Source organism: Cygnus olor, chromosome 5 (assembly GCF_009769625.2).
Source record: "Cygnus olor isolate bCygOlo1 chromosome 5, bCygOlo1.pri.v2, whole genome shotgun sequence".
In the NCBI taxonomy this organism is placed as follows: Eukaryota; Metazoa; Chordata; class Aves; order Anseriformes; family Anatidae; genus Cygnus; species Cygnus olor.
In genome coordinates this window covers 24400128-24426156 of record NC_049173.1, presented here as the reverse complement: position 1 = coordinate 24426156, position 26029 = coordinate 24400128, and the positions used below count along the sequence as shown (strand labels likewise).

The window sequence follows — 26029 nt, the reverse complement described above, 5'->3', positions numbered from 1 at the left end:
GGGTAAAGCCAATAATAATCTTGGCTGGGAGGAGCCAATTCTAGTGCAGCCTAAAATAGATTTGAGTATTGACAAAAACATCTCTCAGGCTATTTGGAAGCTACACTTAAATTCAGCCTCCCAGATGTAGCTCAGAAAATGCTTGCTACGGCAAGTGGTTGAGTACGTGTATTTCTTTGTAAGAGGAAGTAACGGATTTCTTCATGGCATCGAGTAACCACAACAAATGGCAAGAATATTGGAAGAGACCTGCCTGCATGAAGTAACCTTGAATAAACTGATGACAAGAGAACTCAGGAGGATAAATCAAAGGATCTTTGCCACAGAAGTTTTCTATTTTGAAATGACAGGCTTTCAAAGCTTAGTCAGTGAGTAAACTAGGCTAAAGGGCTTGGGGATATAAATGTTACATGTAGGATTTGGAAGAGACATGGGTAAGAAGTGCAAATGCTATCAGGAAGTCATATTCACTGTAAGAGAAATCATATAAAGGAGCCCTGCAGACAGAAAATGATCGATAACCACCTCTAGACAAAAGGAGAAAGTGGTATGTGTTGAACTGAGGTGGTTTTCCCAAAGATTTGTGTCTCATAATCAAGTTCAAACTGAAGTTTTTCTGGGAAATTCTCATTTGTATGGTGCACCTGTGTTTTCTGAGCGGGCAGGGATGCTCAATGCTCCAGCCGCGAACTAGAGCTGGAACATCAGGACAGCTGCTCCGGTTTTGGAAGGACAGCGGGCAGCAAAGCAACACAACGGATTTGCTGCCGTGATGTGTGAAGTGATTTTACACATCCAGCGCTCCATCCTCATTATCGCCACTCAGGCTTATCGCCACCGCGTCCCTCTGAAGTGAAACAAAACCGTTCGTTATTTCTGCGCATCCCCCCGAACCGCCAGGACCGGGTCTCCCCCCACCCCCGGTCCCTCCCCGCGCACACAAAATGGAGGCCTCTCCCCGCTCCCCGCTCCCCCCCCTCCCCCGCCCCGGGCAGCGCGGCGCTCTGCACTCGCCTCCCGCCCTCTCACCGTGCCCCGCCGCCCGCCTCCCGCAGGCGCGGCGCCCTCCCGCCAGGCGGCGCCCGCGGCCGCTCTAGCGCGGCGCTCCCTCTCTACTGCCCGGGAGGACGGCGCGCCTCCCCGCGCAGGCGCCCTGGGGCCGCCCGCCCCGCCGCCGCCGCCGCCGCCGCGGCCTGGGGAAGGAAGCACCGCGCCGCGCTCCGGCCGCCCCGCCATGTACCCGGCCTGGGGCTTGTACGGCGCGGCGGGGCACTACCCGCCGCCGCCCACCTCCATCCCGCCGCCGCCGCTGCCCATGCCTCCCCCCAGCGTGCCGCCGCCCGCCGTGCCGCCGATGCCGCTGCCCAGCTACCCGCCGCCGGGCCCCGCGCCCCCCGCCGCCGCCGCCGCCGCCGCCCCGCCGCCGCCGCCGCCGGGCGGGACGTCGGGGTTCCTGAGCCTGCAGGAGCAGCACCTGGCGCAGCTGCAGCAGCTGCAGCAGATGCACCAGAAGCAGCTGCAGTCCGTGCTGCTCGGGCCGCCGCCGCCGCCCCCGGGGCCGCCCCCCCCGGGGCTGCCGCCGCCGCCGCTGCCGGGCTCCTTCGGGGACTGGCAGCAGCAGCAGCCGCCGCCGCCCGTGGCCGTGCCGCCGGTGCGCAGCTACCAGAAGCAGTTCGCACACCGCGAGCCGCCGCCGACGGCCGCCGCCGCCGCCCCGCCGCCGCCGAGCCGCAAGCGCGACGGGCAGGAGCCGCCCGGCGGCCACGGGGAGTGGGGCGAGCCCCTGCCCTCGTCGCCGGTGCCCATGGACATGGAGCTGTCGTCGCCGCCGCAGTCCCCGCAGCCCGCCGCCGCCCAGCCCTACCTGCCCCCCGGGCAGCCCTACCTGCCGCCTCCCCAGGCGGAGCCCTACCTGCCCCCCGGGCAGCCGCCCCCCGGGCAGTCCCCGCCGCTCCAGCCCTACCTGCCCCGGCCGCAGGCCTCGCAGCCGCCCCCCTCCTTCTCCGAGCCGCCCCCCTCCTACCTGGAGCCGCCGCCGCCGTCCAGCGCCGCCCAGCCCTACCTGCCCCCCGGGCCGGCGTACCTGGCGCCCCCCCAGCCCTACCTGCTCCCCTCGCAGGCGTCCCCTTCCCAGGCGGCGCAGCCCGGCCTGGCGCCCTCCCTGCCCGCACCCAAGGCGGCCCAGCAGCACTTCACCCCCCCGCCGGCGGCCCTGGCCCTGCCCGAGGGTCCCCAGGGGGGCGGCCAGGAGAGCGGGGCCCCCCCCGAGCAGCACGGCGCCCCGCAGCCCGACCCGGCCACCATGACCCCCCAGGTGAGGAAGGCATCGCCCAGCCGCCCGGGGAACCAGCCCGGCTCCCCGCTGGATGTAATTCCTCCAGTGGGTCCGTCGGTCTCTGGAGAATTGTTTCCCAAAGCACAGCACGGAGGTGAAACGCACCGAGCCTTCGCTGACTTCATCTGGTCCTCTGTAGGATGCTGCAGAGCTGCTTGCTCGTGGCGTGTTGCAGCGCCCTGTTCTGCTCTTGTTTTCAGTAATCTCTGCACTTGGCTGTCCTTTGGGGACCGTGTTTGGTTGCTCTGACAGGTACAGAGTTGTGGCTATTCACCCTTACCAGCTACAGATAAAGCTGCAAAAGTGTTTCTGCTGTGGTACCTCGTTGCCTTTCACTCTCTGGAAATAGGTTTTGTGCTGTGCGTTTGGTCCTCCAGTATGAGGTCGCATAGGGCATGTGAGAGTGTCCTGTTTTCGGCTTAAACCGCAACAGAGGGAAGTGTTCTGAAATGCTTTTTTTGGCAAAACATACTTTTATGGCTAAGGCTGCCTACTTTTATGTGTACGCTAGGGCCAAGATGACCACAAAGTGCACATGTGCTTAACATCCTAGATGGGAGCACTTCCTCTGCAGGTGATGTGCCTGTCCTTACACACTAAGTTAGGGACAGTTCACCTGTTGAAGGCCGAGTGTGGACAAAGAGGCATGCAAGTTGAGGTCCTCAGCTATACAGTTCCTTCAGATTCAGAGGCTTTTGCAGGGTTTTAGGGTCGGCTTGTAGAGATCCAGTTGCAAGAACAAAGCCTACATACATGCTCTCAGGAGTTTGATTGATTTGATTGATTTTATTTAAGCTCAAAATACATGTACTTTTGGCAAATGGATTTCAGGATTCCGATTTGGAGCTAAGTCTGCAAAAATCCTATTGCGTCATGTCAAAGTTGCTGACGTTTTAAATTTGTCAATCGTTGGGACACCTTTTAATTTGTATCCATTCAAATTTCATACCTATACATAGATGCATTTGGGAATGTACCATTTTTAAGTTTGTACCATATAGCTGATCCCTGCCTAGCAAAGTGGTTCACAGATTTAGTTTTATGAAGGTTTTGAACAGTATTAGTTCCTGTCTTACAGTGGTAGGAATGGGACTCTTTTTTTTTAATGCCAAAACCTTGGACAATCAGACGTTGAAAGGGATGATAATTTGTTATTGAGGCTGCTGCTGAGTTCTTAAATTATTAAACTCCAGATCAAGCACCGAAGTAATTCCTCCCCCATTGTGAAGCCAGAGATTTCATAACTGCTAAGATTTTTTTCAATTCTTCCTCAGCAATTCTGACCTTCCCAGAATAATCACAATTAATGTGTTATTTAAGCACACACAGATGGAGCAGAATGCTGCTGAAAAGCATCTCCAAAGTTTATGTTGTCTGTTTCATGAGTATTTGTATAAACAATTTGTATCTTACCTAGTTTTTAGTCTCTTACACAATTCAGCGTTAATTCAAAAGGAATATGGTACTTTGCTGGCCATACATTTGATAAAATTTTGACTGTCTGGCTGTAATACAAGACAGGATTTGGGGCAACAAATCCTTACGCAATAGGAATAGCGAACGCAAAGCAGAGCGAGGCTTTCTTGCTAGCGATTTTAAAAGCTTAGCAGGGACCGTAACTCATCATTTATAAAATCCTATTAAGCTCTTTTTTTTAATGGTAATTGAAAGCAATTCTTTCAGTTCTCATCCAGCAGTAGCAGCGGCTGCAGCCAAAACAGATCAGTGTTTTTCTCTTAACAAAGGAAACGCTATGCAATTTGCCATTCCTGAGTATTCTGCTATTTCCCTTTCATGTGTGAAATAAGGTAATTCTCTTTGCTGGGACAGCATTGAGAGTTTAGTGTAGCTTTTCCCAAGTATACAGTCAGGTTAGGTTTCTGGCTTCTTGTGTTTCTCTGCGGTTAGATACGGCTTCTGACAAGTTCTGTTCAAATGCTCGTGGCATTTCGTTAATGCTCCATCTGATGTTTGCACGCCGTATGCTGCTGTTTATTTACAGTAGGAAGCAAATCTGAGCGGGTGCAGCTGTACCCATAAATATGTATTTATATACTTCTGGTAAAGCTACCGCAGCTTCACCGTGTCACCTTTCAGCAGCCTGCCGCGCTCTCTAAAATCCCTCCTCTATTATTTTGAGCTAGTCTTTCGGCATGGCTGGGCCGATATCGCCAGCTGGGGACTGTGAGGACTTACGGAGCCAAGCAGAGAGGTAGCAGTGAACACGACACGTTACTGTCATTTCCCAGCCTTTGTCAAGCTTGAGTTCGTAGCCACTGTAATGTGCAGAGAACTGGCTGCATTGAAACTCCGCCGCAGAGCAGATTTGTATTGCTCGGGGTTGTGCTTTAGGTGGCCGGGGCTGGCAGTGCTGGTCTCGGTGGTGTTTGTGTGATGCCGTAGGTAGCTCTTGGTCAGCCAGAGACGGAAGAAGGCTCATGTCAGTGCTGCTGTCTGCCTTAGATATAGGGCTTGCCATTGAACTTGAAGAATTATGAAGAACTCGAAGTTATCTTGAAGAGATAAGTGCTCAAATAACTCAACGTTTTTTCTACGTGAATACTTCTGTTTTCTTCAGACTGAGCTATAGAAACCTGTGTTTCACTTTTCTCTCACTTTTCAGTTACAGCCTGCAGTGCGTGTGTTTCTGACCTTGCTGTGAAAAGTATGTGGCAGGATATTGTTGTTTAAAGCTCTTTCTGTGAATCGCTGGTCTTATTGGGACTTTTAGCCCCTATCTGATTCGTTAGAATGAGGAGAAAATGAGGTGGATCTCCGGATGAAGAGAGCTTCATGGCAGTCAAACAGGTGCTTGTCCGTCATTCCTCTGGAAGCATAACATCCAGCCCTGTCGTGTTAAATCCCCTTACGATGCCATTTGAAAGGGATAAATGTAATCATCTTTTGTGTAACTGGGGAGGGACGTATGCTCCTCCCTGCTGTTGAAACTTACCCTCAGTACGGCTTGTTGTTCAAGATGCCTGAGAGGTTCCATGCTGCAGCATGAATGCACGTCTTCCACCCATGAGAGCTCTTCTGAGTCACGTTCTTGTTAAAAAGACCCTTGGCCGAAGTCACTGCAGGATCACCGTGAAGTCCAAGAAGCCTCTCCTTTCGCTGACCTCATCTCCAAGTTGCAGTTTTACAGAAGTGTTTTTAAAAGATACATCTGTGTGTTTGTGTCTGCTAGGCTATTAGCAGTAGAAACCATCACTCCCGTTTTGAGTGTGAGGCAGGCTTTTGGAGGAAGCTTGTGCTTCTTTTAAACCTGCTTGAAGATAAATTGAACAGTTCAGTTTTGAGCAATCACATCAGACAACACCTACGACTGCTGTTATCACACTTACCCAAAAGGCAAGGACATCTTAAAATATTCTCTTCTGTTTGTGAGTAGGCTCTTTAGAGATTTCTTTTCTCAACAGTGCATGCTTGGATGGAAAGGAAGGACAGAAGAATATGAAAAAGATGTAGAGTGGTCACAGATCCTCAAAGGTGGTAGAGCTGACACGAGAACATAAGAATGGTTGCACTAGGTCAGACTAAAAGTACAGTGTTTTACTGTTCTCTTTGACAGTGGCTAAAAGCAGAAGCTAAGAGAAGAGTTTAAAAATCAAGTGTATTCTACCCTAAAGTACAGGAGCTGCCCTAATGGTGACCAGTGTCTTTATTTTTAAAATCTGGAGAATTTTATTCTATGAGCTTATGGAGCTGTGTCTTGAATCCATGAGATTTCATCACTTGCGGTATTCTCTGGCAGGGACTTGCGTAGCACAAGGCCGTGTCAGGTGAAGAGCTGCCTCCTGCCAGTTCTTAGTCTGTGTCCTGCTAGTCCGATCTGATGCCTGATACCTCTTGTATTAGAAGAGAGATTAGTTGGTTCCTGCTTGGCTTTCTTTAAGATGCACTGTCCTGTAAGTGTTGAGATGCTCCTCATTAGTCATTTGTTCTTTATGCTGGTGGCAGCACAGGGTGGTTTGAATCTATTTTCATGCTTTGGGAGTCTCCTGATTCTAGCCTGAAGTATTTAAAACTGAAAGCTGAACTGCTTCTTAGATGGGTAGTTCTTCGGGTGCAGCCATATCTGTTTACCTTTTCAGCTGTTGAATGTTAATCAGGATTCAGATAATAAATAATCCTCACTGTTCTTTGGCTCTGATTATTCTTTTTCCTTTCCAAACCTTTATTCAAATCTCTCCACCCCAGTTACTCTGCCATCATTTTCACTCTACTTCTGTTCTCTGTTCACGCTTGTCATCCTTTTTGAATGTTTCAAACTTTTTCTTTTACTGCTCCCTTGCTCGCATTTGTTGTCCTTCATTTTACCTAAGTTAGTCTCAAAACAAGTACGTATATTTGTTAGGAATAAAAAGCACTAAACTTAGTAAGTGTGGTACCTATTACGTGCCTGTAGTACTTTGACTTATTTGTCATTTTTCTGCTTTTAATTGTTTTCTTTAGTTGTAAGCTCTTTGGAGCAGGAAATTAAGTGAGGCATGGTACACACCACAGTGGTGTCTGAATTTTGATTAACTCTTTTGACCTGCACTGCAGTGCTGTTGATAATGAAGTGAGTTTTCCCTCAAAACAGATTTAAACATCTTTCTAGTGTATGTTTCTTCTTCATGATTCTAGCAACTATCATGAATTTCATGTTTTTTTTTCCTGTGAAAGCTGTTTTTCTTAGAAAATTTCTATCTGTTGTAGGAACAGCAGCAATACTGGTACCAGCAACACCTGCTTAGCCTGCAGCAAAGGGCAAAAGCCCATGCTCAGGGACAGCAGCAAATGAAAGGTCCGGGAGTAGGGAAGGATACATCTGAACAGAGAGCAAAGTCTGAAGAAGGGAAAATGAGTGCTTCAACACAGCAGTCTGAACCTCCTCCGCTGAATGAATCCCTGCCTCCAGCTTCCAAAGAAGACGAGTCTTCTCTTACCTCCACTGAAACTCAGGTAGGCTTTGCAGAGAGATGCTGCTGTGTTGTGTTGTGCTACATGGGACAAAACAGGAAAATATTGCCATCAAATTCTCATGCATACTGTGTAACAATAACTAAATATGGTAAAACAACATTAAAAGAACATTTGTTAAGGCTGCATCAGTTAAAAAAAAAAACGCATCTCATATGCAGATTTATATAGTCACCCACACATGCACCAAGCTTGGCTCACTCACGCTTTCCTCAACGTTGTCATCTTTGTCTATGAGAATCACATTGTGATACCTAAGTGCGAAATCAAGTACTTGGTAGATACTTTTAGACACGATATTTTATTCTTCTCTGTCAGTTTCAGTTCTGTCTCCCCTTCTCCCTGTGTATTATAGTTTGTCTGAAAGCCAAGAGCTTTGTGCAGGCTATTTAGTCAGAGTGCTTAATGATAGTTGCTCCATAATGGATGGAGGTCACGGCTTTGATGTTTGAACAGGTTACTGTAAGGTGGTAGATTACCCTGCAGGATGTGCTTTGCTTTCAGTTTACGATGTGCAGGTTCCTACAAAGTGGTAAAATGATGCATTTGGAATTCCTTTACCTCATCATGAAAAAGCACTGCTGTCTCACTGCATTTGCTGTGAGCAGCACAGAACAGATCTGCTTTAATCTCTTACCTACAGGTAAGTTTCTGTGTGTATGAACACCCTAATCCCCCTCAGCCTAACCTTTAGATCAGACTGTACAAGAATAAAGGAAATATCTTCCAGCAGTTAGGGGTGGCCAGAACACTGAAATACAGGGTGGTAAAATAAGGAGTGCTGAGAAAGTTCCTGTAAACTGGATAGCGACCCAGTGTTCTCTTCTGACAGAAGTCTCCCTTTATTTATAATATTTGCCTATTTCCCTAGCTCAATATTGATCCTCCTGATGACCCGGAGGAAGATTTGAGATTGCAACAGTTGCAAGCAGCAGCAGCTCAATGGCAGCAGCATCCCCATCACCGAGTTGGATTTCAGTACCAGAGGATAATGCAGAAGCATGCCCAGCTGCAGCAGATAGTACAGCAGTATCAACAGATCATGCAACAGCCTCCACATTTACAGGTGAAACACTAAGGAGATGGTATTTGATACACTTTGTGAGTGACCTAACATTCGTGGTTTGCTGCAAAATAAGTAGTTGAATACTTTGCTGTGGTTGGTCCATTTGTCCAGCTTCTCTTTCTGCATGTGCAGAAGTCTATATCCCTTTTCCTACTGTCATTCAACTTCAGAATGAAAAAAAAAAATTGAGGTGCTGATGAAGCTTTGGTAGGATGAGAAATATAAGACTGTATGCTTGTCAAACGATTTTCAGACATACCTGAATGATACAGGAGCAAAGCTGAACACAATGTTGAATTTACTCAGTTTTGAACATTTTACTGCTGGAGAAATTCTTCAGGAGAAAGGTCAGTTACACAGATGATGGTGTGAGGTAATTTGGTAGCTGTGTTCCCCTCCCTTCTTTTTTTTTTTTTTTTACAGTATCATGCAATACAAAAATGTGTACAGTGATGGTGTCTTAATAACGGATTCAGATAATTATATCACTGTTACAGCCTTTAAGGTAGAAGCTGATTGCTTTATTAGTTGAGTCAGCTTTTTATGGTTTAAGCATTCCTTAAGTGGTTTGGGCTGTCGGGTTTGTTTAAAAAAAATCTTGAAGTGTAAACCTAAAAATCTCAGAACAGATCAAGCCCATGCATATTAGGACCTGTGTGTACACATAAGGAAACGCTAACTGCTGATAGAAGCTGCACTGTGTAAATTATGATCTAGTAAAAGGTTAGAGAAAAATCATCTCTGACAGCTGAAGCAACTCTTTGTAGATTAATAGAGTTAGAAACTGAAACCTTGAGAAATAGTCACATGCTGCATGTATTGCAAGTGTGAAGATTGATTTGTGCTTTCATGGCTGTTGTAAGCATGCAGTAATAATAGAGCATGGAGGCCTTTGGTTATATTTTTCTTTAGCTTTCTCCTTTTAAAAAAAAATAGTCTTTTATACTAAATGTTTGCCCTCCAGTCATGCAATGTGTAAATTGACTTTAGACATCACAGTGTTTGCTTTTGTTTCACTGTAGTTCTTCCTCAGGTTTCTGCACAAGTCAGAAGTTGTGATGTTACAAGTGATACTAAAATGCGTGGCCTTGAAGATAACTAAGATGCTCTTTTGAAGTTATTCTCATATTCTCCTTGCAGACAATGTCAGTGGAGATGCAGCTGCGACATTATGAGACACAGCAAAAACAGTTCCAGCAGCTTCATAAAGACTGGGAGCGGTCAATGAACCAACAGTGGCAGCATCAGCTTCAAACCTACCCTCACAAAGATCAGCTGCAAGAGTATGAGAAACAGTGGAAAGCATGGGATGAACAGATGAAGGTCACTCAGTCCCATCTGCAGGAGAAAGTGAGCTCACTCCAAAATTTGAAGAACCAGTACCCTGCAAATGTTTCACTTCCGCCTCCATTTGTTCCATATTCTCAAACGGCTCCAGGTGGCATTCCTGTTATGCCTCCAACTTTACCTTCAGCTACACCTCCACTGGTCCCTCCACCTCTGTCTTCTGTATCTCAGTTATCTAACTCCTCTGTCCCTTCAGGATCTAGTTCGCAAAGCAATCAGTCTACTGAAACACCAAGGCCAGCTCTGCTTCCTACCCCTGGTACCTATGCATCAAAAATAGGTAGCTCACCTGTATATCCAACTTACCATTCTCAAGTAAGTTCATCCTTCAGCTCTTCAGACCACGGAAAGTCTCAAGTTCACCATAATAAACAAAATGTCTCTATTTCATCTGAGCAAGGATGTGGGGAACTGAAAGCCCCTTCTGCACTGTCTTCAACACATACCCCTACCATGCAGGATAAACCAGTGAGATCAGGTGGATTGCTTCCAGATCCTCCCAGATCAGCACGTTTTGAAGGCCCCAGAGGTCCTAGGTAAGGATATTTTTATCGATTTATACACATTCAAGGCTAGCACCCTTTTGGTGGTATATTAAGAAATGAAGCATTATGCCTTATTCTCAAATTTTCCTGAGGTCGTGTAAATTGTGCGTTTGATGGAGTTTTGCTTTTAATGTGTGTACATCATGTTCTGTATTTATCCGATTAAAGCAAAAACAGGTAAATGCTGTTCACCTGAGCGTTACCTAGAGTCAAATACTTTTCTCTGGTGAAATGCTTAGGCACACTGCTCCCTTTTCTTTTTCAGAAATGTAATATCCATTTTTTGAAAACAGGAAAGATGCTGTAAATATTTGATAAATCTTTACTGTCTTTAGGTTAACGATAAATCACATTTGAAAGAATGACCTTTTATGAGAAGCCATATAAATTCCCAATGTTTGATTTGTGGTACTTGGAATGCAGTTTAGGAATATATAAAGCAAAAGTGTTGAGGGAATGTTTTTAAGTCACTGCTGTATGCAATAGCACTTTAATGTGGACCTTCTGTAAGGAATTCAGGAGAGTGTTCAAATACATATTCAGTTGAACATGCTATGATAATCGAATTACCAGACATTTAGTGTTTTTTTTTTAAACAACAAAATTTATTCTTTGTTTGCAACCCAAATCCATTTACAGCAGAAAGAAATTAAAGATTCAGAGCTCTTCACTGGTACTTTAACTTCTAGCGTGGGAGAGTTCTGTAACTAGACGATTGCCCTATTTGCTGCACTTTTCAAAATGGCTTTCTGATAAGAGAGAGGTGATGTTTGTCTTGTATCCAAATCAGTGTTTTTCTACATGTGCAGCATTACTTTGCATTCAAACAATTATAAACAAGAAAAAGAAGGAGAGGTGAAGATTTGTGCCTTAGTCTAATGGTAGGATTCTTGTTGTTTTGCATAACATCTGATGGTCTTGGTCTTTATCTTCTTGTGAGGTGTACTTTTATTCAAATTTAAGTCTGCGTTTTGTCAGGTGGATGACCTACTGTCTCAATGTAAAGTTACTTTAAAAACCAGTATTCTATGTCTTTTATGTGGTTTTATATCTGCGATATGGTTTGATATTCCTTTTGGACTTTTTTTTTGTTATTGTTTGTTTTTCCATGGTTGACATGATATCAGGTTGCAAAAACATCTGTTCTGTCTGGTCATTAGTTTGGGACTGATTGCTGTGATGCCTAGTGAACCAAAAAGCAGCGTTATTCTGTTGAATTGTTTCTATCCTTGCATACTCCGCTAGATTTTTACAGTCATATCTTCATGTTCACTTCCCTTCTTTTTGATTCTGAAGTGAATCATTCATGAATAGTAATTCATGAAGTACAAGCAACATATTTGAATTTTTATAACTTTGAATAATTTTCTGTCTCCCCATGGGTTTAAAAAGAGCATCATTTCTGGTCCTGGGGGTTTTTTTGGATGTGCAGTTCTGCAGACTGTTTTCAGTGATTTGCTAGTGTGTGTCTTTTATACATGCATTAGATTAGAGCTCAGTGCTGTGTGGCCATTGACTATGGATAACCAGAAATTTCTAGAAAGTATGTACAATGGCTTTATTTTTGAGCCCCCTTACATTAAAATATTTTAAAATTTTTAAAAAAGGATTTTTTAAAATAACACTGTAACCTTTGTGCATTCCTATATTGTAATTGCATGACTATTCTATGGTTTTATCAAAGCTTTTCCAAAAATCTGTTTACTGTTTGTTCTCAATATAAGCAGTAGAAAACAGAGCTGTAATAAATTTTTAATTGAAACTCTGATAAATTTAAAATATTGTGTGTTACCTGGTGCTATTCCAAAGTCCCAGGCAATGATTAGACACACAAAAAGACACACTCCCACCCACCACTTTTTAGCAATTAACATTTATCAAGAAACTCTGAAGAATTCCCTTAAACTAATTTTCAGAATCTTGGGGATGAAGTATGTCTTACAGTATCCAACCTTTTCTTCTTGCAATATCTTATATGTAGAAGTTGGTCCTTCAAATCTAAGATATCTTGCTACTGCATTTTATATTTTTTTCATTCTGTTCATCTCGACCACACACACCCCAAACAAAAGGCAGTTTTGTTCCAACAGAAAACGTACTTTCTACTTTTTCTACTGAAGTGTTATCTTACTAGGATTATTAAAATTCTTTGAGGTTGTGTAAATGAGCTCATTTGGTATATTGCTCACTGAAACATTAAATTCTGCAAAGAGTCAACTGCTGCTGGTAACTAGGCAATAATGAATTAATATCCAGTGAGAGACAACTGTGAATCCCAAATATCCAGGCAATTTAACTTCAGGAACAGTGCTTCTGCACTGGTTCAGGAACAAGTTCTACGTTTAGTGTAAAATGAATTTGATGTGTTGTAGTCTGTTATGTAAATCAATATTTGAGCATATGCCTAAAGGTTGTTTTTTTGACTAGATGAGCCTTGCTAAATATGATTGCATAAATTATTCTTTATGCTGGTTTGCCGGACTTATTTCCTTGTCTTCAAGCAAGAGTAGAAAAGGATAAAAGTGATGCAATAAAAATGTGCGTGTTAGGCATATTGTCTTGCGTAGAACTGGACAATATCACAGCTCGCTGCACTTTCTGTGAGGATATATATTTATAGATTTGTCTATAAGACCTTTGTCATCACAGTTAGGTAAGCTTGTTGCAAAGTTTTTAAACAAAAGTTCAACAGCAGTTGTTGTTTTCAACAAAAAGTCAAAGCTTTTCTCCATTGAGTTTGCAAGTTTTTTTCAAGGTGAGTTTCAATCCTGAGATACTTAAGCCAAGTTTCCTTTTTAGGGTTACGTTGTTTGCAGGTGGCTTAGACTGGTCTTCGCTGGGCAGTGTTGAGGTGGAGAAGGAGGTCTCTGTGCTTCTGCACTGGTTCAAATGGATCTGATCCTAAGGCACATTAGGACGCATCAGTTAAACAGAGGGAGTGTGAAACCGGTTTTTAGACAAGTTTTATTTGACATGTTCATTTGAATAAAACTGCTGTTATTTCATGCGCAGATTTGATGGACCTCGAGGAAGAGGATACGACAAATTTGAAGGCTCGAGACCAAGAGGGCCCCGTTTTGACTCCCAGCGCTCAGAAGGACACAGGTCGCGTTTTGACCGACAGAACACTGATGGACAGCACACGAGTCGATGGGGAACTATCCCACGTGGACCAGCAGCACAATTTTATACTTCTCAAAATACATCACATGCACATGGTTCCCGACCAAGTGGTCCACGGTGGAGGGGGCCCAGGCCTCCTTTAGGACAGCAGCAGTCACAAACAGACTCACGATCAGAAAACAAAGAGCCTTTTACAGACATGGGTGGCAATCAGCAGGCTGGAAGTAGAACGCAGTCTACTGACGTGACAAGTACAGGCTCCGTTGAGCCGAGTGAGGACCTCACCAGCACTCAACAGGAACCATCCAAAAGTGAAGTCAAAGAAACTATTTCAGATCCTCCTAAGAAGTGGACGTGGAGTTCACACGATCCCAACCAGCAAGTAGAAGACTCCAAAGTAACTACTCCACCTATCCAGAACCAGACTTCGACGTCCCTTTCTAGTAACTCTGGAGCTTTGCAGTCAGGTGTTGCAAGGCCGGGAGGTGCGGTGACCCCTGTAACAGGAAGCCAGGATTTGAGTTCCTCAGAGAGCCAGCTGCTTGGTTCGGACAGTACACAGGGCCTGCCTGGGCCAGAAGGCAGAGGGAAAGGGCCATTTATGCATGAAGACAGAGGCAAGGGACCAGGAAACAGAGGAAGGGGGCAGGGCAGGATGGATGATGGCCGGGGCAGGGGGCAGGGGGATGGCCGTGGCTGGGGAATGGGCCGTGCCAGGGGCATGGGCAGGATGGACGGACGAGGAATGGGCAGGATGGACGGTGGCCGGGGAATGGGCAGGATGGACGGTGGCTGGGGAATGGGCAGGATGGATGATGGCCACGGCCGAGGAATGGGCAGGATGGACGAGGGCCGTGGCAGAGGATACGTGTACAGGGGCAGGGGGCAGGCTAGGCAGGCATCTATCCGTGGCAGGGGGATGTTCAGGAGAGCGGGCAGCAGGGAGAGGATGGCAGACAGGCGGTCGGGCAGCAGGGAGAGGATGCCCGACGGGCGGTCTGGCAGCCGGGAGAGGACGCTGGGTGGCCGGTCAGACAGCAGGGAGAGGGTGATGTCTAGCCGAGACAGGGAGCTCGCCGGGCGGACAGGCAGCCGGGACAGGGCACAGCGGGCAGGCAGCAGGGAGAGGGGACCTGTCAGGCGGGCGGGCAGCAGGGAAAGGGAGCCCATGAGGCGGGCGGGCAGCAGGGAGAGGGAGCCCATGCGGCGGGCAGGGAGTAGGGAGAGGGTCCCTGTGAGGCGGGCGGGCAGCAGGGAGAGGGTCCCTGTCAGGAGGGCAGGTAGCCGGGAGAGGGGTCCTGTCCGGAGGGCAGGTAGCCACGAGAGGGGACATGTCAGGAGGCCGGATAGTCGGGAGAGGGAAGCAGGGAGGTCTGACACGGGCAGTATAGATAAACCAATTCACCTAGGAGATGATCCTGACAAATTGCCTCCGTACCATCGAGATGATGCACTCAGGGGTTCTTGGAGTCATGAAGACGAGGGAATGCAGGAGGAGTTTCCTTTAGATAGTAGGGATGACCTTCCTCTGGAGCATGAGCGGTTGGATGACTGGGAAAGAGAACGATACTGGGGAGATCACAACTCTGATTATCAAGATGATTCTGTAGATCCATATGATAGAGATGACAGGTTGCAATCTCACCATTCATTGCCTCCGTTATCTCCCCTACCACCACTACCTCCTTTATCATCTGATCACGACAGACGAGATTCATGGTGGGATGACTGGAAAAGGCCAAGGGAGAGGGAACTAGAGAGAGATCTAGATAGGACGGGAAGATCCACAGATATTTATGATCAAGATGTGGACAGAGAATGGGATAATAGAGACTGGGACATGAGACCTATGGATGATAGAGAAATGGGGAATCGTGACCTAGATATCCCCCCTCTCCCACCATTACCACCCCTCCCACCTCTGGATAGATACCGCGAAGATAGGTGGAGGGACGATAGGAACAGAGATCACTATGACAGAGACCTCCGAGACAGGGGGGAGCTGAGGATTCGAGAGTATCCAGAGAGATATGACACGTGGCGGGAGAAGCAGGACTACCTTCCTGAAAGGACTGACTGGGAGAGGGAACGCTTGACGGATAGGTGGTATCCAGATGATGGAGACAGACTGCGACCTATGGGTGATCAGCTGGATTCATCCCTTCTTCCACCTTCACATTCCTCTGATATGCTGGGAGCAGATTCAAACCTGGACTCGGAACAGTCCTTGGGGGGAGTGATGGTCCTTAGCCAAAGACAGCATGAGATAATTCTGAAAGCTGCCCAGGAGCTCAAAATGCTTCGGTGAGTTGCTTTAATTCTGTCACTTTTGGGGAAAGAGAAATTACTAAGTAGACTTATTAGATTTTCTTACACATTGTGATATTATTGCATCTTTTCTAGATTTTTGAACTTCTGAGCTGGTACACTCCAGTTATATGGTGTTGTGTGGAGGATGTTAATTTCCTGTTGGACATCTTTGTGCTAAATGTTACTTGTCCTGCATTAGTATGTTGTGATGACCCAACTCTTGTATTTCTGACCTATCTTCCTCATTCTTTCCAATGCAAATTAAATACTCTGACTAAGTTTGACTAGAAGCAGCTACATTTTGGTGTCCCAAGCTTTCCTTGGGATTGTGAATCCACCTCCAGTTTTGGCTGTTAAATAAACAATTCAGTCCAATTGTAGCTCTAACCAGCCATATGGGCAGTTTGAATGTGGATGAAATTTTCAAAATCTTAATCAGTAATGGGCTGCCTCTGAGATTCAGAGCTTTTTTTGAAACAAAACAAAACTTATTGACTCCCTCCTCTCTTCATGCCTTTCTCAGAACAAAATATACGTTTAAAAGTATTCTCGCATTTTACTTCACACATAAGAAGTACTAATTTTAAGACTGGGTCTCTGTATAGGGGAGTGCCTTTATATATTTATAGAGTGAATGACTGGTGTCAGACAAGTTTTCTTACTGTGTTTCCAGTTCCAGGAGTTGTCTCAATTACTCAGATACTTTTCCAAACCTAACAATAATGTTCACTGTTTTATTGGAAGAAAACATTGTTCTGATGTAATTTTGTAAAATTCATGACCTTGGCAAGCTTTTGGAACCTCTTTTTTGGATACTTATTCGCTAATGGAGTTGCAAGATAGGTGCCCTGAGAACCTACTGCATGGTGTTTCTTATATTGGTGCTCCTTAAATTTGTTATTTTTCCCCCTACAACTGTCCAACAGAGCATTTAAAGCCAAGCTATCAGGATGGTTTGGTGCTTCTGTGAAGATGGTACTCCTTTCCTGATTTCTTCCTCCATTTGTACAGTAATGGCTTCGTTTCCTTCCTCTACAGTATGATAATGGGAGCTCATGTGAAACCAGTTATTTGGACTATCTCCATCACAGCTTTTGTGAATGGGCTTTTTTTCTTAAATAAATGGTCACACCTTTCCCAATGAGTAGGGCATCTCCATTTGTTACTTACCAGGAATAGATCTGTCCACATCACCTGACCAACCTTTTCATTATCCTCAAAGGAGCTTGTTGATAATTGCTTCTTAATCTTTCTGTTATCCTCAGATGACTTTGTTGATAATTGCTTTTAAATACATGTCAAGATCTGCATTAAGGTGGTTCCTAATTCACACAGTGGGACCTATTAAAATTTTGGATACTGCTTCTTAATTAAAGCGTAGGTGCTTTTTTTTTCCTTTTTACAATATTCTCTCATTTGAACTCTAGCATCCTCGATGAGTAATTTGGTCAAGCTTGGTTGATCTTAATTCTGAGGATCAACACAACAGTGTTGTCAAATCAGGAGGACATGACTCCTTAGGGTTTTAAAAGAAGTGACAGAATAATAACCTCTTAAACATCAGAAATATCTAGTAGGATAGGGCTCAGTAAATTTAGTAATATAAGAAGAGAGCGCATACCCTCTATCCAAATGTTTTCTTTGTGATTCGATGCCTGAGTTTTGGTTCATTACATGCATTCATGAGAAAACTGGAAAGATAAGTTTCTTTTACCATGTCCAGTAAGTGAGAAGTGAGATCTTTCAGGGGAGATTGTAAAGAAGAAATTTACTAGAGGTTCATGTGGTTCATCTTATTCATGAGTTGTTGTGAGATAGCTAATGATTGGTACGTAGCAAAGACAAGGACTTAATTTCACAAGGAAGGTATTTTGCTAAAATAATGAACAGTTAAAATGAAATCAGTTATCACTGTTACATTATCGTTAAACCACGTTGAAAGATAGAGACATTTTTGCACTTTTCTTGAAGTTGTATTGTTTCCAAACTCGTAAGATTGCTGAGCATCTGTTCGATTGCTAAGCATCTGTCCCATATGGAGGGAAGGTCTTAGTTACATGCAGAAATTGCAAGAAAAGCCATTTCAAAAAGGGAAGGGAGAACTGTTATTATGAATAAATTAATATTTCACTGCAATTAGATTAATTCAACAGGTGTTAGTAACTGTGAAATCTGTGTTACAAAGCAACATTTGCCAAAAGTTTTGGAGCAACAGCTTATTTTCAGCTTCTTGGCTTTCTCATAGCCTCAGGTGGCCAGTTGAGCTGTTTAATGTGAATGGCTACAAGCCAGTGGACTTAATTTAAGGACCATAGTTTGGGAATCAGTGCCTAAGTGAATAATTTATTAGAGCTGAGATGCTTGAGCATAGAAACTGAAACCTTTTATGTAAGGAAGTAGATTTATACAACTTTCTAATTCACTAAAAAGGGGAAATATAAATGTGATACTGTTGTTTTTAAATTTCATTTGAGGATATTTATTAAAATTAATTACACTGGTACTTCACATCAGGTTTTTCTGAGCAGGTGACCCCAGTCTGAATGGTAAAAACAACTTTAAGGAGACTGCTTATGATTTTTTTTATTTATTTTTTTAACCAGGAGTTACACCAGTAGTATAATCACTTTCATCTCCAAAGATAAAGCCTTCATCTGGCTTTGCTTTTATCATGTACGTGACAGCATACTCAGAGCTGCATGCTGTTCTATATTTATCGTGTGGTTTATTTTTCCTAAGCCAGGCATAAAGAAGACCTTGTAAGTGCTGGCAATTGCTCATGCTCTTTGCACTAATGCAGCACTTGGGATCCCTTTCTGTGTGCCATGTTCCCCTTGCCCTGGATGCTGAACAGATGCATTGCTAATCAGGATGGTTTATGTTGTGTCTAGTAGTACAGAGGGGATTCCTTAGTTGTTTTTTGGGCACTACTTTAACACATGCAATTAAATATCAACAAAGAGTTACTGCAATTAAAGAAAAACAAGATAAAAAGATGTTAACAAAAACTGAAAGGAAACAAAATCACATTGAATAGAATTTTGTAGCCTGGTGGTCATAGCTTTCACTGCTGGTCCTGGTTTCTGTTGCACAGACTGTGTATGGGTTGTGTATTAAATAGCATTTAGATATATAAAGCAAGGAAAGCTAACATCACCACTTTGTGTTTAAATGTTGGAATCTTTGTTGTGCTTTGAGTTGGCCTCAGTCTTGTTAGTGTGCATCCCAGAGCAAGTCACTGAAAGCATTTAGGCACGCATCTCCCCTGGGCTTCACATTTGCAGGTCTTGGCAGAACCTGAAAGTCCAGCTCTGCTCTTTACTATCAAAGCAGAGTGGTTCTGGGCAAGTACTAAAGCATAACTGTATGCCACAGAGGAAATCCGTGGTCAAAAAAGGAGGCAGATAATATATTATATACCTCCATGGTTAGGTGGATGCAAAACAGGGATTTCTGAATCAGTGTTGACCACATAAAGCCTGTTTATGTCCTTTTCTACTTTGGACTTGGCTGCTAATGGTAGTGTAATACGTCTTTTAATTTCTCAAGTTTTCATTTGAGCTACAGACTAATAACATTTTCTTGTGATTCATGTGCAGAGAGCAAAAAGAACAGATGCAAAAGTTGAAAGAGTTTAAATCCGACATTTCCGCACAGGACTCTCCAAGATCACAGAACACCAGCACGAGGCCAGGAGGTGCCTTTCAGGTAAATTCATCTGAAGCCTACGTAGTAACGTGGGTAGTAATTCTGTGTATTTCAGATCTTTTCTGCGCTCTGATGGTCAGACTTCTCTGTGGAATGCCTCCCCAGCAATCCTTACAACTTCTTCAGTCTTTTGTTGAGGCAAAGAAACTTTGTGGTTTCTTTAGATTTTTCAAAGTCTTTCTTATTCGTTCAGTCCACTGTGTCTTCTGAACATAACCCGCTGGGGACAGTAGCTCGTGAGGTTTAACAGCCTAGACTGCTATAAGACAACGTGCAAGAAGAGTTGAGCTCTTATGAAAAAAGGCCGTAAGGCTCATGAGAAGACCCTCCTTTTCACCACCTAACTAGGTTCTGATATTATCTTCGAATCCCAGATTGTTTTGCTTTTCCTGCTTTAAGTGTTCCTTCCTCTTTGAAGAGGTTAAAAAAGAAATCTGAGGATAGTTCCATCAGAAACTCAGATAAAGTGGATATTAGCTTTCTGTTGGCTGTCTTTGTTAGGAATACTCATTACTGGAATATCATGAAGCGTGTGGAAGCATACATTTGTGTATCTCTGTGCCTTCATCTCCTGTTGTGATACAGTTTACTCCTCTGCTGTCCAGTCTCCTGGTTGGTTCTGGGAACTCTTCTCAGATGCTTTAATTTTTTTTTTGATAGTTCAAGTTCATACCAGATCAGAAGACAGCTGAACTTCTCCAGTCATGTTTACTCAGGTTTATAAATCCTTCCTAGAATGAATACAACAGTGTTGTTAAATGTATGTTGAAGTCGATGCTGAGTTGATGCACAGACTTCATTCTTCATTAGATCATAACCTAAAAGTTACTGGTACCAATAAATTTGGCCGTACTGACCTGCGAGCCTGACGTTTAGCCAGACCAAGTTTTCTTTGTCCCTCCCTCCAGAGAAGCGTTATGCTGTGAATGATACACTGCAAGTTTTCTTTTTGCCTAGCTGACCTCTTCATTGTTTACAGTGTGTATAAAGTAAAGTAATGGAACAGATTTGCTACCAAGAGCTGCAGATATGTTGGCATCTTTAGGAAGTGACTTTACTTCCTAACTTTGGTATTTTCTACTTCACCCATCTGCCCAGAGGTATTCAAACAACTTATCTTTCTTTGGATTTCTGCCATGTCTTTGAACTTACTACAAATCTCAGACTGTATCTACAGCCGTTCTCTGAGTTCGTTTGCATGCTGCTAGTAAGGCTGCCTCTAACTTGGCATCTGCTGGGATTCTGAAAAGACCCTTTTGACACAGTACATGGGGTTCCACAGGGATGTTTGGTTCGAGACTGGATTTTTTCACTGGGCAACACCTCCCCATTTCTGATATCAATCTGATGTTGATTCCATTAAGGGTTTTCTAGGTGATACTGTTCTCTGGGAATTTTTCCAGTGACTTCCAGAAAGAAGCTGGCCTTATCAATCCTTTTGTGCCTCAGCAAGCTGTCCTACTTCCACACTATTTCAGCCTCCTCACAGACAACAAAAGAATCTTTGGGAATGAAACAGTAGACACCTTTGAACTGAGATAGGCCCACTGGAGCTTAAACTAATATTATTTTGAAGGAGAAAATAGATAATATTCAAGCCTTTGCATAGTGAGCAAACGCCAAATTAATTCAGGCCACCAGTTCTTGAAATTTTGTCCTCCTACCTGTAGCACCTTGATGGAGGTACTAGAAAATGCTTACAATTTAATTACAGATTGCCGTTGTGCTTACTGACTTGCAGAGGATGAGAGAAGGTTAGATTACAGATCTCTATTTAAAGTGCTTTCTGCATCTAGGTCTCTTCTCAGCTATCTTCAGAGGCACCAGTAGAAGCCCAAGCTATTAAACCTTCTCCTGCTGTTATTATAAAGCCTCCCGTGTTGTTCAGACAGCCCACCCCTGTGACAAGACCAACTGCCCCACTGGCAAGGCCTGCTACACCTATGACAAGGCCACATGCTCCAGTTCCTACTCCAACTACAGCCCCAAGTCATGGTCAGTCTTTAAAACCATCACCTTCTGCTGTGGAACAGGAACGCTGGGATGAGGATTCTTTCCACGGACTCTGGGACACAAATGAGGATAAAGGAGCAAATATGGAGTACGAATTATGTAAACAGGAGTCAATGATGCCTCCACCAGTATCCTCGCCAGTGAAAGTACCTGCTGTTCACACCTCTGTTCCGTCAGCTGTACCAGTGTCACTTCCTCCAGTTATTCCACCCGTTCCTAAAGCACCTATAATTCAGCAAACTGTGGATTATGGCCACGGGCGAGGTGGGTATTACAGTGAATGTATTTGTCCGTTCTGTAACGGAGGGATAGTTAGCTCCATTCTAAAGGAGTGTGGCACACAAAATATGCCACGTATATTTTGCAGCTGATGTTTAGGCTGTGTACACTGTGATCTAATACTTAACAGTGCAATTTTAAGGAGCCAATAATCTTCAGTCTTGAGTTTGATGTTTTCTCTAATGCTGAAAAGCTTTGTAACGTGAATTGAATGGTATGTATCCACATCTGCTTCTAATAAACACCAACTGATATGGTCACATCAATGTTATATTTAGATTGATAGTGAGACTTTCCCTTAATCCCTTTATAACTGAGTATGGGGACTGTAACTGTGTTAGAAAGTACTTTGGTTTGTTACAGTTCTGAGAAGTGACTTAAAGCAGAATGTGGGTAATGTTTGCATTATTTATATACTGCGTAATAGGTATGGGGTACATACTAGACAGTGCCTAGAGCCCTCTAGAACCAGTGTCCTGGTTCTGAGGAGCTGGCAAGCTAAACAGGCATTTAACACCTAAGCAGTGAGAGCCTCTGATTTTTAGCACTGAGTTTATCAAAGCTAAAATTCAATGCTATTCTTTTAATTGAATCAACTTCTCTCATGTTTTCTTTTTTGCAAAAGTGGAATTGTGTTGTAAAGTTGTACGTAAATTGTGCGTTGCCATTAAAGAGAGTTTTTCTCTAACTGAAGCCATATCAATTCCATTAAATGGATGTTTCTCTAAAAGCAGTTGGAAAAACTGTGACTGTTGAGAGTCTTAAGAGAGCATTTCAGTTAATATTCTCAATGTTATAGTAGTTCGATGAGTTACTGAAACTTTCATAGCATCAGTGTATATAATGTAACTGTGCAAGCTACCTGAACTCATCCCAAGAAATAAAGTCCCATTGTTAAGGTAAAGTGGTATGCATACTTATGCACGCACAAACATACTTAAGACTTTAAAAACCATGGTGTTCTGTATTTATGTATATTTTGGTAAGTTATTTCAGTTGCTTCTAATGTCGTTGACTGAGTGCTTTTCACGACATTGGGAAGGAAATGGAAGAGGAGTATGTTAAGACATTACTTAGTTTTCTGATTATTTTTAACCAGATATAACCACCAGTAAAGTGGAACAGATTCCATATGGGGAGAGGGTAACTCTGCGTCCAGAACCTTTGCCGGAGAGACAAACATTTCAAAAAGGTAGGGAGCCCTTGGTTAGCTCACAGACCATTAGTTAGCCCATAAGAAAGGTTGTAAGGCACTACAAGTGTGTTTTAAACTAAATAACTCCTGATTTAAATAAGAACCACTTTCTTGCCTTCCAGGGCCCATAAAAATAAGAGTTTATATTGTCAAGAGGAGTAATACGGTCATTGACCAAGCCATGTTAAAGACTCAATTCAGTAGCTTTAAGTAGGATTGCATGTTATGGTTGTCTCTTACAGTTTGGGAAAGAGATTCAGTGGCTGAGTTTGTTTTAGCCCTCACATCATGAATTTCTATATATTTTTCCTGTACTTTTGTTGTTTATCCTTCAAAAATAATAAATTCAGGATATGTTTTAATAGTTTGGATTTCCATGGGTTTCTCCTTTCAGAGCACCCTGGTCGTTACAACAGAGAAAGAGATCGTGAACCCTATTTTGAGCGTCAAGGTAATTCAAATGCAGATCACCGGGATTTCAAGAGAGAGCGGGAATTGCACAGAGACCGTGGTTCTGTGGACTATGAACGAGAGAGATTTGAGAAAGAGCGTCATCCCCGAGATGATAGGTATGTAGTTTTGGAACGTTTTTGAAATCAATTTGATTCAAGCTAGATTGTGTATCAGGCTGTCTGTTTTGACTGAGGTACATATTAATTTCTCATTGGAATCCATAGTAAAAAATTCTACGAATACACAGAATACTATTTTGGCAGGGTTATTCCTACTGCACCTTCAAGGACTCAGTCTTACCGTGACAAGAAAGAGCATCCATCCTCCAGGCGGGGTGGCTTTGAAAGACCACCGTATGAACGAAAGACAGATCGTCCAGCATATGATCATGGGCCTTCCATGTTTGGAGGTATGGTTTCTCAGTCCTGAATACCTGCTAAAATATTATGAAAAATTATCTCTTTGTTAAGAATATAGAATTCAGGAAAATTTATTTGGATAATGTTATAGTTTGGTTTCTCAGTAGTGATGAGATCAGAAAAGGACAGTTAACATACCCTGCTAAAAATGTCTTTGATTGTAGTAGTTTCAAGATTAGAACTTTGAATTGTTTTGGGGAGAGATCCATGAATTTATCCTAAAGTAACGAGTATCTGTTAAAATTTATAATTTCACCAAACTAAGAAAATTCTTCTGTCCAATCACTGGAATTTGAAGGTGATCGTAGAAATTACCCTGAGGAAAGGATTCCTATTTCTGCTCCATCGATGCCTCGTCAGCCACCACCTGCTCCACGAGTGGAAAGAAAGCCAGAATCTAAAAATGTAGATGATATTTTGAAGCCACCAGGACGGGATAGCAGGCCAGAGAGGGTGAGTATGCATTGCAACAGCAACAATCAGTTTCTATGAAGTCTGTATTCAGATAAAATGCTCATGAGTGTAACACGTTGGGAAGAAGCTTACATTCAGGGAAGCGCTGTAAATTCTGTTGATTCCGTTGCTAATACTCAGAATGTTGTAGCCTAGGCCTGAGGAGTCCACAGGAGATGTAAACCTCCTAGGAAAGCTAATATGAAATTCCTACTAGTTGGTAATATTAATGTGTTTTAGATTCTTCTGAGATCTTTACTTGGGTTTTTGATGTATCAGAGGAAAGACTTGGCTTTATCCCATCAGAGAGCTGGCAGTATGCCATATAAAAGTCAGAAAAAATAAGATCCAGGCAATAAAACATTTAGACAAGACTCATTCAATTAACTTTATTGTAAACAGTTTCATAATATCTTGTGCAGTGTGAGCTGCTGAGACTATTAACATCACATAATCTTATTATTAGTCCTGTGGAACTACTGCAATGTGTTACAACATGGTTTGTAAAACCTGGGAGTGAGGCATGGTACTGGCTTTGCTTGATGATAGACAAAGTTGTGAGCCCAGGGCATGTAATTTTTCTAGAATTTCTTTGTATAAGAGATCTGTTAAATTTAGTACAGTCTCCTACCTTATTTTACATTATCTTTGTTTCAGATTGTAATCATAATGAGAGGGTTGCCTGGCAGTGGAAAGACGCATGTAGCAAAACTCATCAGGGTACGTAAAGGACTGCTCACTCTGTAGTGCTGCTCATCTCTTTTGTGTACTTTCTCTACTGTTGTCTTTCTGTTTGTACAGTATACTAAGATAAAAAATTAAGTCAGACTTATTGGAAGAAGTAGGAAGACCTGGAAGAGATGAGATCAAGACCTGGAATTTCAGTCTGTTGTTAATTAATGTTCCATGTCCTCATGTGGCATGTGAATCCTGTCCACTCTTAGCAACCATGAGGAATACTGCTTTCTTCCTGCTTTGAATATAGAGCAGGGAATTGCCATTTGCCAAAATCATTTTGAGGGTCTTCTGTAACAGAATGGAATTTTTACAGGTACCCAAAAGTATTTCTGTTTTGCTTTCTTCCCAGGATAAGGAAGTAGAGTGTGGAGGACCTGCACCAAGAGTGCTCAGCCTGGATGACTATTTCATCACTGAAGTAGAAAAGGAAGAGAGAGACCCAGATACAGGGAAAAAAGTAAAAAAGAAGGTACTTCTAATTCAGTTGCTTATTTTGACAAAGAAGCAAGATACTGTGGAACAACACAGTGACAATCAGAATTTCAGTCTGTTGCTTTGGAAGAATGTAGCGGTGTGGGGGATTGTTTTTCAAAACAAGTCAATCTAACGTAGGGGCAGAATGGGCAAATGATTGAAAGTTGATTTTGGAAGATGGCTTTCTCATGCTAATGTACTTTGTGATCAGGATATTCAGCAGTTAAATGTTAACAGCTTAATAGGTGTCCTCTTCCTTAAATGCTTTTGTCATTGATCCAGGTGATGGAATATGAATATGAAGCTGATATGGAAGAGACCTATCGCACCAGCATGTTTAAAACTTTCAAAAAGACGTTGGATGATGGCTTCTTTCCTTTCATTATCCTTGATGCTATCAATGATAGAGTGCGACATTTTGAGCAGTTTTGGAGTGCAGCGAAAACCAAGGGTTTTGAGGTGAATACCTAGAAGGCATTTGAATTTCCTAGCACCTGTATACCAGTATTTCTAAACTTTTGAATGCAAAGTCGTTCCCATGTTAAGGAAGAGTGCTATGGTCTAGAGCTGTAAGTTTACCTTTCTTGGAATGTACAACTGTGG

The 26029-nt window shown here is 43.4% G+C and overlaps 1 protein-coding gene across 1 annotated transcript in view; it reads left to right on the top strand.

The window, feature by feature from the left end:
• The first annotated feature begins 1587 nt into the window (after nt 1–1587).
• The window catches only part of YLPM1 (YLP motif containing 1), a 38450-nt gene continuing 14008 nt past the window's right edge, over nt 1588–26029 (top strand). Inside the window, exons 1-14 of the mRNA XM_040557751.1 lie at nt 1588–2314; nt 7040–7285; nt 8175–8369; nt 9510–10252; nt 13274–15688; nt 19294–19402; nt 21436–21679; nt 22794–22886; nt 23284–23458; nt 23606–23751; nt 24060–24214; nt 24872–24934; nt 25302–25421; nt 25709–25885. Coding sequence (XP_040413685.1) covers nt 1805–2314; nt 7040–7285; nt 8175–8369; nt 9510–10252; nt 13274–15688; nt 19294–19402; nt 21436–21679; nt 22794–22886; nt 23284–23458; nt 23606–23751; nt 24060–24214; nt 24872–24934; nt 25302–25421; nt 25709–25885 — 5391 coding nt within the window. The 5' untranslated portion in view covers nt 1588–1804. The remainder of the gene's footprint in view (nt 2315–7039; nt 7286–8174; nt 8370–9509; nt 10253–13273; nt 15689–19293; nt 19403–21435; nt 21680–22793; nt 22887–23283; nt 23459–23605; nt 23752–24059; nt 24215–24871; nt 24935–25301; nt 25422–25708; nt 25886–26029) is intronic.